The sequence below is a fragment of the Pleurodeles waltl genome, chromosome 8 (genome assembly GCF_031143425.1).
Source record: "Pleurodeles waltl isolate 20211129_DDA chromosome 8, aPleWal1.hap1.20221129, whole genome shotgun sequence".
Taxonomy (NCBI): Eukaryota; Metazoa; Chordata; class Amphibia; order Caudata; family Salamandridae; genus Pleurodeles; species Pleurodeles waltl.
The window spans coordinates 29,381,929-29,394,739 of NC_090447.1; the positions used below are offsets into that span (position 1 = coordinate 29,381,929).

Sequence of the window (12,811 nt, forward strand, 5' to 3'; positions counted from 1 at the left end):
GGTTGGTTCTTAAGATGAATTGGGTACCCCACAGAAAGAACTTAAAATGTTTTACGGCCCAGAAAACCGCCAAGGCCTCTCTTTCGATAACTGAGTAGTTTGATTCGGCATCATTAAGGGCCTTGGATGCAAAAGCAATTATTCTTTCTTCCCCGTCTACTATTTGGGATAGGGCGGCGCCCAATCCTAGTTTGCTGGCGTCCGTCATGAGAATTGTCTTTCTGTTATGATCAAAATTACTCAAATGAGGAGCTTCTACTATGGCTAATTTAATTTGCTCAAAAGCACAGTTATGGTCCTCCAACCAGATAAAAGGTGCATGATTTTTTAACAACTCTCGGAGTTTATGCGAAATGGCTGAATTTTTTTTAACATATTTGGACATGAATTCCGCCAACCCCAGGAATGATCGTAACGCATCCTTATTTTTTGGGGGATCAGCTTTTTTCACCGCATCCACCAGGGAGAACTTCGGTTTGAACCCATCTTTGGAGATTATATGACCTAAATACTCTACCGAACCCACCCCCAATTGACATTTTTCACTTCTAAGTGTGAGTCCCGCCATCTTCAATTTCAGGAGCACCGCTCTTAACCTCTCATTGTGCTCTTCTTCCGTGACCCCATAGACTAGAACATCATCCTGGAAACATAAGGTGTTAGGTAAGTCGCCCAGGATATTTTGCATAACTTTCTGAAAGACAGCGGCTGCTGAAGCGAGCCCAAAGGGCATCCTGTTGAACATGAAGGAGCCAAACGGGGTGGTAAACGCTGTAAGCCACTTAGAGTCAGGATGTAATTCAATTTGGTGGTATGCATTTGAAAGGTCGAGAACTGAAAAATATGCAGCTTTGCCCATCGTACTAAGAACTTCGTGGATTCTAGGAAGGGGGTATCTTTCCACCCAAATGTTCCTGTTCAAATCCCTCAAATCAACACATAATCTGATATCTTTACCGTTACTTTTTTTTGCAACCACAATGGGGGCCAACCATTCTGAACAATCCACTGGTTGTATAATCCCTAGATTTTCCAACCTGTTTAATTCTTCCTTGACTGCATTCTTTAGCAGGTGAGGAATTGGTCTCGTCTTGTGGGCAACCGCTTTAGCTCTAGGTTTAATCTTAATTTTATGCTGGAAATTCTTCAACAGCCCTAGTTTACCAGAGAAGATTTCTGGGAATTCACGTATAAAAGGTTCACCACTATTAAGACTCTCCACACAAATCACTTGATCCGGATTATTAGGGTCCAGCTTTATCCCCCGTTCTTTTTGGTGTTGCCACCCCAGCAAACTGGAACCATCTTCCACCACATAAATTTTACCAACGGTGGAGCGTCCTTTGAAAGAAATAACACCTGTGAACATCCCCTTTAGATAAATGGGATCCCTGTTATACCCTTTGGGATAAATGTCAGCTATAGATAAATCAATACCATTTTCCTTTGCAATCACCTTAAGGTTCTGAGAATTGATAATGGTAAAAGGGGAGCATGAATCAGCATATACCCTAATCGCCCTGTTATTAATGGTTATGGTACATTCTGGATAACGATTGGAGTTACTATTATCAGACTCTACTTGCAATATAATCTTCTTGATTAACTGGGAGGACTCTTCTTGCTTTTTATTATCCATCAGCCTAGATGGGTCCTTGCATACTCTTGCAAAGTGGCCCCTTTTATTACATCGTCTGCACACTGCAGATCTGGCTTGGCACTGAGTGGAATTAGCCAAGTGGTTACTGCTACCACAACGGAAACAAGTAAGGTTAGGCTTATTATTACCATGCAGCTGGGGTGATTTGTCTTTACTTCTAATTTTCAGTATCTTATCTTCTCTGAGGTCACTTGAGATTTCGTTAATATGTTCCTCAACAGGCGTGTGTCTAATTTCTTGCAGGCAGATTTCCGTGTGTTCTATAGATTTTGCAATCTCAATGGCTTCCTGTAGGTTCGGTTGTCTTTGCAGAAGCTTCTCCTGAATTTTAGCATTATTGGTACACCGGACCAACTGGTCTCTAATGAGAGAGTCATTGAGTTCTCCAAAATCACATAGCGTACAGAGTCCTCTGAGTGCGGCAATATAGTTGGTGACGCTCTCTTGCTTGCCTTGACATCTAGAAAAGAACTTGTGTCGCTCCAGGACCACATTAACACGGTCTCCAAACTGTTTCTCTAGTTTCAAACATCTAGTTACATATTCATCCTGTGCCAACCCCTCAGCATTGTTGGGATCTGGAAGAGAATCATAAATTTTCCTTCCATGGGTTCCTAAATTATGAAGCAAAATATGTTGCTTCCTAATCGGGTTAAATTTGTCCCCTCCAATGGCTATGAGATAGGATTCAAAAATTTTAAACCAATCCTTCCACGGAATATTGGGTTCCCCCATATCATTCAGGAAGGGAATTGGTTGGGACATACCCGCTGCAGCCATCATTACACTTAGAAGATAAAGTAAGAAACACACAATTACTAATATCACAACAGGGAAATACAAAGCAAAATTGAATTACAATGGAAATTGAAAAATTGGTAATTATTAATTCAGTTTTACACTTCAGAGAAACTAACTCAGTAATAAATCAATCCAAAAATGCCTAAATACTGCAGCATAAGTGACCTAAGAACAAGTGGGGCAAAAATTCTTGAATGTTCACCGTGCTGTGCCTGTCAGCGTGTATTAATCTGACCGGCTTCCCCAAAAGTACTGTTCTTGTGCTGTGCCTGTCAGCGTGTATTAATCTGACAGGTTCACCGTGCTGTGCCTGTCAGCGTGTATTAATCTGACAGGCTTCCCCCAAATGAACTGTTCTTGTGCTGTGCCTGTCAGCGTGTATTAATCTGACAGGCTTTCACAAATGGACTGTTTGAAAAGAAGCGTCGTGTTTGAAAAACTAGATGCCTACCGAATTGTTCGTTATGCTGTGTCAACCAGCGCGGACAGGCTTCCCAGAATGAAGACTTAACGCAGAACGCCGTGTGTTCAACTCCAACCTTCGATGTGCTGTGCCAGTCAGCGCGTCGCAACTTGGCTGGCCCCTGACAGAACGCGGCGCGTTGGGAGCTTAATCGGCCGTTGACCGAACGCTGTCCGAACGCCGTGTTTGACGGCGCGTTGGGAAAGAAAAACAACGTCCGTAAAGCTGTGCCTGTCAGCGTGTAATAAGTTGACAGGCCGCTGAGATAGATATGCTGTGTCTGTCTGCGTGTAGACAGACGATTATTGTGTTGCGCCTGTCAGCGCATTTGAAATCGACCGGTCGTAGGGAAATCCTATGTGCGTTGTGCTGTGCCTGTCAGCGCTGGGGTTGAACACTGCAGGGCCGAACAGGCAAAAGGGATATGAACGTTACAATGCCAACTGCCCCTGGAAAGCAGGTAGTTGAATAAAGGCAATGATGAAAAGATTATCCTTTCGTTAAAATTATAAGTTATCTTCCCCCATATGCAGCTAAATAATTATTGGTAGGATAGTAGGCTTAAAGTTCTCTAACTGGTATTGAAGGCATGAATAGGTACATCACAAGGGGTGGAGATGATGGTGCCCCCTTTCGCACTCCTCGTCGCCAGTTTTATAAAGTCTACCACACGCTGTACTTATTTTCCAGTTTCAGACTTTATTTCATCTCCACTGTTCAGCCTTCATACAGTTATCTCCAACATCCCCCTTCCAGCTTCCCTCCTGCTCTTCACCAACATTCTATTGCAGCCTCCCATCCCAACCCGAATGTTCCATATACCAACCTTCCACGGGGAGGAGGGATATACCATTCTTAACCTTATAATGTACTAATACATAGTAATGAATAATAATACATAAATACTAGAATAATATAACTGCTAAAATGACTTGTACTATAAAAGGTAATAATACACTATTAGCCATTAATGAACATCACTAATACATTAACTACCTTACAACAATGTTTTATATATTACTGGTTTATTCCACCCCTCTTCCTAAAATCAACTAAACTTTTTTTTATTTTTTATTTTTTTTATTATTTTTTTTTAACTCCAGTACTGTTAGAATAACTGTCCTATATATGAATGGTGGTGAACTGATTGATCTGGGAGATCCTGATATCCAGGTAGACAGGGAAGGCGATGAAGTAGCTGCTCATTCTTTACAAGAATTGGAACATCTGGGCCTCACGTAGAGGGCTGTAGGTTCCATTCCTGTGTTAGGACTCACGCTTGACTTCAGTTATGAACGTAATCACAGGATATTGATAACCTTTTCCGGCAGAGTTATACCGGTCATTTCCTCATCCCCTCTTGTTGTATATAACGAAAGAACTAGTTAAAGAATTTGTTGAAGAACAGGTCCCAGTGCGTCGAAGACTAGACAATAATTGATTTGGCTAATTCTGCATGTAGCTTTAGCTATGCATGGCGGGAGTTTAGCATCTAAAATGTTCACGTCATTGGAGGTAGTAAATTCCAACATTGGTATATCAGTTCTCTTTGTATTATTGTAATAAGCATCACATGGATGATCACTGGTTTTCAGAGGAATAGAAGACCGACTTAAATATAGCCGGCTGAAAGAAGATGGCTAAAGAGTTGAGGGGAGTCGGCCAGAATGCTCTTAGAAATAAAAAGCAGGCAGCTCATGCTGCAGAGCAATTAAAATTTTGCAAAATGATTACTGATGCAGACCATTGAGAAAACTGAAGTGTTAGAAGGCTACTTCAACCAGATGCTCTATTGGCAGAAAGCCCTGACTCCAATGACTGTTAAAAGAAGGATAAGAGATTCAATAGTTAGCCGGTGATTTCAGAATCTGAGTTCTAGAAAGCGACTAGTGAATTTAAAATCTGGCTCCCTTCTTGATCTCTATCTGCTAATGACTAAGAACGAACAGTCTCAAGTCCTGATTCCCGCTAGTACATCCCCACCGAATACTTCACTCTGAGGCATTAATTCCTGGAAGATGCAAAACATCAGTAGATATTTATTTATACCTCTATTAAAGAAGTGTATTCTGACCCTCCAGAATTTAGTAATTCTATCTCACTCCTTTCAACTATTGCAAAGTTTGGAGAAAGGTTTGTAGCACATTTGCTCTTCAGCTTCCTGGGATAGCATTATCTGTGAGATGAGACCCAAATGGGGCTTGGACCTGGGGAACAGAGTCTGCGTTAGTAGCTGTCCCTGACATACGGTTAGACCTGGATGAGTCCATCATCCTGTCTGAATGTTTGACGTGCCAACCTTGGAAAATGTTCCACATTGTGATCCTTCAGCTGATTAACAGGAGTGACCATAGCAGCAAGCGGGGCAGGCGTTGCAAGAGTTAAAACACAAAACATGACTGGTACTTCATCCCACAAATACACGGTCACACTATCACCTTTCCCACAAACCACTTAAAACCATGGTGCGCAGCTCTCTCATATGAAAGAGAGCGTTTACACGTCATGAATACAAATAAAACCTCTAGTGCAAAATTAAACATATCAAATACCTGCTGGAAACAAGTCAATTAAAAAAAAGTGCTGTGGCATGGAACATGTAGAAACATGCAGAAAGATTCCAGCTTTTCTCAATCTAAGGATGGCAAAAAATAAACAATATCTCTGCTTGTCATTGTAAACTATTAAAATAGAACTGAAGAAACAAAAGCAAAGGCTGTAATCTGCTACTCTAGATTACACATTTTGCAAATAAAAATATCTACCCCCTCCCTAAACATTCTTCAGACCTTTGACACTTTCATAATGTGAGGAAACCCTGATTAAGTCTCTTTAATGGAGACATGGCTGAAACTGTAGTCTAACCCTGATTTTGCCCTTGCATCACCATCTGTCTCCAATGCAGGTTTGCTTATTTATAAACAGTCTCCTCGCTATTCTGCTTTTTTGGCTTGGAACTCTCTGAAATTGTAGTGCCCTCTGCAAGATCTCAGTTACCAGCTCAGCTCCCATGTACAAGTGCCTGGAACAGGACAGAGATGGGCAGAATGTACCATGAATGTAAGGAAACCAGTTCAAGACTTAACTACAGGAACCGTAGGTGCATGAGGGGTGAACTGCAAGAATTGTTAGCGAGAGATATGGCCCATACTGTCAAGCAAGTAGCTGTATTTGAGGGATGGACAAAGCTGGAAAGATGTTAGCTTATAAATTAGACACAGGCCGCTTAGGAATTATATTCAAACAAAAACAATTGAGGGAGATCTTAAAACATCAGTTATATTTCCTATTGCACTACCGCTTTAATTAAAATGTACACCGTAACACAAGGCTTTAAAAGAACAAGAATTACATTATTTGCAACAGTGTATTCCTCTGACTCTGGGAGCGCCTCTTGAGTAGGTGCAATGTTTGCACCTTCATCTAAATTAGAAGTCTGTTATATCGCTGGTGGTTACAGCGACAGGCCACGGCCACGTCTCTCTTACTATCAGTGTAGTAAAACTATCTGAGGCCTGTGCAGTGCTGCAGCACATGACACTCAGTGCTCGCTTCTTCTGACTGAGTAGTGACGCACTTAGGGTAAGGAGAGAAATGAGTACATTGATGTTTGCAAGTTCATTGCTACAAAATAATCTGTACTTACTGTCTCAGTGAGTGTCTTATCTGAGGCCGCCTGTGTGCAGCGCCGCTGCAGCCCATGATGTGATGCTCGTTTTTTCTATCAACAACCCTCTGACTATGCTGGGGCGGGCGAAGTGGGGATGACAGTACACATCTATTGGTCCAGCTCACCAGCCCAGGAGAGACGGGCAAATTATCTTTATCCACAAGTCACTGGTGGCACTTATGGACTCATTGCACAGAGGCAGGGAGGGATGCCAGTTTTGGGCGTGCCGGGCCTCATGATAGGCGGGAGCCAAATTAACACTTTATACTCACTTGCAATCTATCCAGCGCAATCAGTCACCCGCACCCACTAGTGGTGCTTTTTCCTGCACAAATGAGAAAAATTTTGCACATTTCTGTGGCAAATCACCCAACCTGCAACACTGAACTGGGGCATGGGTTTACCATGTGATATCGTCTCTCCATCGAGAGAGCGTGTGGAGTGAGCCGATATCGTGACAGTGCCATCATGTGAGTTGGCAGGTACGAATGTTTGATCTCTCTGCTGTCTTTGATACTGTGGATCATCCACTAATCTTGAAGATGGAGAGACTTGGCAATAAGGGATCTGCTCGCAATTGTTTTCTCTCCCTTTGGGGAATAGAAAATCTATGGTGAAATTGCCATCCTGTTCATCTAATATTTGTACAGCACGGTGTAGGGTTAACCAGTGATCAGGGATAGCACCACTTTTATTTAACAGGTATAAGAAACGTTCAGTTAAAGTCTGAGTAATAGCATACAATAGGATTTTAAAATCAATGTATTTTAAACTCTGCAATAAGGGGAATTATGGTTTGGGAAACTGGCCTGTTAACTGCCTTATTGCAGTAAAACATTAGATGGATAATAACATGCTTAGACTTAACCCTTCAAAGATGGATTTGATTGCTTTAGGCAGAGCAATCTTTTGGTGCCTCCTTGGTGCCGGTGAATGTTGTTGTCCCATCTGCTGCTGCAGGGAAAAGTAAAAGCTTGGTTTCCTGATCGATAAAGAGGGCTGTTGCCTTCGACAAATACATTCTATGATCTCTCCTTGTTTCCAGCAACTGAGGCTACTTCTTTTAAATAAATGAATGAAAACAAAAATCTATTTATCCCCAATGAGAGTAGTTATTGTGACAATTGCTGCTACTAGTTCACGTTGGCGTAAGATACGCAGGAGCTGCCGACTTCTTCTTTTTCTGTGTTTGCGTCACACCTGTGGAATGAGTTTACAAACTTTCTTTGAAGGTAGAGTAGCTTAAAGTCCTTCATAAAGGCATAAAAGCCTACCTATTCAGCTAAGCTGCTGCAGCAGATATTGGTGATATCCAACCTTTCCCTCAGTATTTGAGTGCCAGGAAACACAAGGGTGTATGTTGGTGCTTTACAATCATCCATTCATCATTATTGTCCCAGGAGCCTCAGATCTGTCATGAATGTCTGAGTGCTGGGCCTCTGGATTAAAAAAAAAAAACAAAAAAAAACAACCTAGAAGTCGGACTCCATCATTGGATTTTGGTGACAGCTGAACAGATGATACTCTTTTCCTACAGGTAGAAGGCCTAACATGACCTCAGCAGTCTGACCTGACCTGGCTACTTTAATTTCCAAGTATTGGTTGGGAGTGCAAGAATCCACTTGGGGTTCTGTGGCGCCGCCTGCTTCAAAGGATGAGTAACTCCAGCGGGGTCTGCCTGGAGGAGGCGCTGCAGAACAGTCATTTGGTATTACTATATCTCCCAACACTGCCGCTGTCTTCTGGAACCCTCCTTGATGCTGATGCCCGCAGGCTGACCATTTTCAGGACCCAGAGACCTGGCTTTTTAACATAATGTTTTTGCTTGTTGAGGTTTTCCTATTTGTATTTAAAGTGCACTCAACTTGTGGGGCTATCTGCCAAGCTTGTCACTTGGAGATGGTACATGTTGAACAACAGTCATTGGTGGTGGAAAGCTTGTGACTAGATCACCCCAGGTAGCAACAATTGTTACAGGTACATGACTAATAAGTAAACAGGACTGGCCCCTAATGAACAATGGTCACAGGTAGGTGATTTGTTTCCTTGGTTACCCCCAAGGCTGCTCTTGGGAACAGGCTCCTTCCTCCTTTGGTCTGATGGCAGTAGGGAGTTTACAGTAGCATTTTTGTGTGGTGACCGTTAGCGGTTGCTTATGAACTATGAGACATCTAGTGCTCTTTGCTGCGGTAACCCTGGACCACCAAAGTTACCCAGTAGTTGTCGGTGCCCTGTGGCTGCCTGCTATGAGCACAGATGACATTTATCAAGGGGGCATTTATCAAGAGGACATTTTCCTAGTGTTAAATCCATAATGAGCCAGCTGTAGCTCAAGTGAAGGAGTTGGTCCCTCATATCTTGCTTAGTTCTCCAGTAGGTTTTGCAGAGCTGTTTGCTGAATGTTGTCTCTTTGGCTATCTCCTAAAAAAAAGAATAGAGCATCATGCATTCACATGTGTGTGGAGTTTGACTGCCAGGAAACACGTGCACATCTCTATTGCTCCCATAGTCCACATGCATGTAGATTTAAACACATTTCAGCCCCTTTCACTATTGTTTCAGCTTTCACAAGTTCTATTTTCTCAGAGCGAGTGCAGATCTTGTCTCTCCCCTTTATCAATTCCTGACCCAATGTGGGTGTCAATACAGACTGATCTGCCGTACGCCTGCATTGTCAATACTCACCCTGGTGTGTGTGCCTGCCCTTGCCCCTACTGGCGTTTCACATGACTGGTTAAATTTACTACTTGGCTTTTCTGCTCTGGGTTGTGGTTTGGCAAAGTAGGACCATGTCCTAAACTCTCCTGGCTTGTCCTGGAGTCGGGCAAGCGAATATACTGCTTTCCCTGGTTGTGCTTGTCCTTCACCTGAGACGGAGTTTCTAAAACTTGCTTAAATCATCCAGCTCTGAGTTCTCTGCTACTTCTCATATCATCAAATTCAGTAGACTGTGATGCCAATATATTTTCTCATACTAAGCTACAAGTAATGTTATCTATTACTATTGGGGTGTGTATTTGTAACTCTCTTCTATTTTGCAGGAAAACAAGGATCGGTTGAACGCTGAGCTGAAGAAGGAGCGTCTGGAGAAGCGTCGTTCCATTGCCACCTGCTCAACCCTCGATAAGGACCTGCAGGATGTGGAGCTTGAATTCCTGCTCCTGCGAAACCCTCGGCCAGGTCCCAGGAGTCGCAGCCTGCGAACACAAAGACTTTCCCCACCAGAAGCAAGACCCCGTACCCGCACCCTGAGCAGAAGCCCACAAGTGGTACCACCAACCAACAAGCCAGAAAGCCCTTCAGATCAAAAGGAGCCGGTCCCTGCTCCTACAGAGACTAGCCGCACAGAGGCAGTACCTGCTAAAGAGGCTCACGCTGACAAACACTATGCATCTCCTCCGCCCACAGGCCAGCCTCATCCCCCTGGCCTGCTGGACACGGCCTACATTTCAGAGCCTATAGAAGAGGAAAGCTGCAACGCTCCTGCTGAGAACATTGAACAGAATCCTGAAAAAGTGGATGACCAGGACCGATCATTCAGCAGCCAGGAGAGTGACGCGGCAATGGCCAAGCTTGTCCGGCGACACACAATTAACGTTCTTCCATGTAGGGAAGAAGAAAGACAGCGTTTATTGAACTCTTGCACAGGCAGAGACCGCCCACCTCCACTTTTTCTCCAGGGCAGGGCCCGCTCGGTGGAGGAAAATGCAGAGATGTTGGAGGGTCAGTTGATGTTGGGAGGAGCAGTCTCAAACCTTCATACCAATGAGATCGGTGTGGAGGTGGCATGCCCATCCCCCCGCCCTGAGAAACTTGGTATTTTTGGCCAAGAAATGAAGTCTTGGATTCCAGATAAGATCCAATCTCCAAGGACACCCAAAGTGAGGGAGGGAAAGAGCTCCAGCAAGGCGCCAGCTTTTAAATTAGGGGATACTTTAAATCGGAAAGACTATATGCTGACTCCAGAACCTGTAAAGCATCTGCGGGCGAAGAACAAACGGGACAGCCAGAGGCCTTCCTCCGAAGGCTCTGCCATTGTCAACTTTTTCAAACGCTTCAACGATAACCCCCGGAGGTCTCCAAAGCTGAGAGGATATGAGGCCTGCGGAAATAACTGAGCTTTTTATGTTGACCTTATGTTGTGGGATGTGAACAGTAGCCTGATCTTGCAGGGAATTCAGGAGGGGGAGAGAGAGAAACTTTTAAAGCTATCTCTTACCCCAAACAGTGGTGCTGTGGAGTGGGAAGGGGGTAGGTCTGCACATCTGATTCTGCCAATCCTCTGCCCTTTTCACATCGTGATGGAGCGGAGGGTCACCCATGTCCAAGAGCTGCTGCCTACATGTACTGAATGTCGACCTCCGTAGATTCGTCTGCAGCTTTCTTGGGTGAAAAAGAAGGAGCTTGTTCTCACATAACTATTTTAATGAAGGAGATGGGGTGAAGGTCCTTTAACCCAACAATCCAGTATCTGATCTCTCAGGTGATCATCTAAGGTGAGCTATACCTCGTGCTCATCCATGGCACTATTGGCAGAGGAGTCACTCTTGGAAAGGGCAAATCGTATTAAAGAGCCATTTTGCTTGTGGAGTTTGGCAGAGGACTTAGAGGTCAGCTGTGCATTGCTGGCAGGTCCAGGGGAGACTTCCACACATGGTGGAGGTCCTTGAATATGAACTCGTTAGTTGAACTGTTTCATGACACATGAAAGTACATCAACCGTTTGCGACAAATTTCCTTTGACCTCTGGCAAGTTGGATGAAGTCTGCCCATTGGGAGGGAGGAAGGGAAGCCTGGGAAAATTTTGTGGAAGTGCATGTCAGGGAAGACAGTGGAATTTGAAAGCATAGGGTGTGGGAAATGTCCAGACACTGCCAGGGTTCCGGGGTGGAGGGGGGGTTGTAGCCATGAGACAAAGATGTCCCCTGCACGCGTTGGTTGTAGTCTTCTACGTGGCCTGATTCATTTTTAAACACAATCACTTTAGGTGTTGCACTTCTGCCATGTTCTTTCTTGCCCTGGGGGTGATGTCCCCCTACTAAACTGGGCATAAACTTCAAGGTATTCTTTATAGTGAAAATCACATATGTAAAGTACACTCCTTTTTCACCCCTAATCCTCGGCCCAGGTCGCTCATGTCGGATGCAGCCTGGCCAGAGGCTCAGGTGACGTTTTAATGGACTCAGAATGTAAACAGCCTCTGAATAAATGTGATGAAATCTACATTTTCTGAATGTTGCCTGTTTGTCTTGTTTTCTGATGGTGAGAGGGGTTACTTTGGGCCGTAACACGCTCACTAGTATTTTAATGCAGTCCGCACCTTACCACAGTAATATATTCTGTGCTAATATTTTCACTTGGCAATTTATTTTGCTGCATGACTTTGGTCACTTTCTTTGATTGTCTCTGGAAAAATTCTCACTTTTTTGCCTTTTTTATAGTTTTCTCACTAATTTTGATGTTTTAAGTCTTTCCGTAATGTGGTCATCTGTCGTACTTTGGTATTCCTGCCTATTTGTGATCTGTAATCTCCTCAGACCTTGCGTTTAACGCACACCAGTCTTTTTCTGTTTTTATTTGGCCTTGCTCATTGACATTGTGCAGTATTTCTGTAGTGTTTGTGGCGTCTTGTGTCGTTAAACTTTTCACTGTGAATGGAACGTGAGTGCCCAGATATGGCCTTTAAACAATAAAATTAATTCAGAATTTCCGGTTTGCATTCTCTTGTATTTCTCATGTTCTGGTGAAGTTGAAGGCTTTTCATCCAAGTAGATTTTTTATTTATGTACAGACTGACCCTGTGTTTCAAGGAAAGTTCCTGCGGATTTCGGGCTTGCTCGAAGAGTGGAAGGGCAATTTTTAAAATGAGAACAGTGTTCAGTGGTCACTTACTACAGGAATTGGTCCTGTACAGGCTGCGGCGTGGTTGTCCGGCTCATTTAGGACGTAGAATCATAACATACTTGGGTTATGGGTGGCGGGGGAGTGGTTAGGTCAAGGCACATGTACCTTTAAACTATCTCTTTCGGTACTTAATTTGAGCCGATGGGTCCCACGGTACTTAAAACGGGGTGGCGCGACTCTTTGGATTGTTCAGCGGGTGGTAGCCCTTCTCCCCATTTTGAATAAATAAAAATGCCCCCGCTGTCTGCCTCGTAATGATGGGGCCGCATCAAGGTGGATGATGGGACATCATGCTCTAAGTTGCACTTATTTT

General features: G+C 43.8%; 1 protein-coding gene across 1 annotated transcript in view; it reads left to right on the forward strand.

Moving 5' to 3' along the window:
• Positions 1-12,300, forward strand: part of LOC138249684 (FH2 domain-containing protein 1-like) — a 131,805-nt gene extending 119,505 nt beyond the window's left edge. The window contains exon 12 of the mRNA XM_069203660.1: positions 9,636-12,300. Coding sequence (XP_069059761.1) covers positions 9,636-10,712 — 1,077 coding nt within the window. The 3' untranslated portion in view covers positions 10,713-12,300. The remainder of the gene's footprint in view (positions 1-9,635) is intronic.
• Positions 12,301-12,811: the final 511 nt, after the last annotated feature.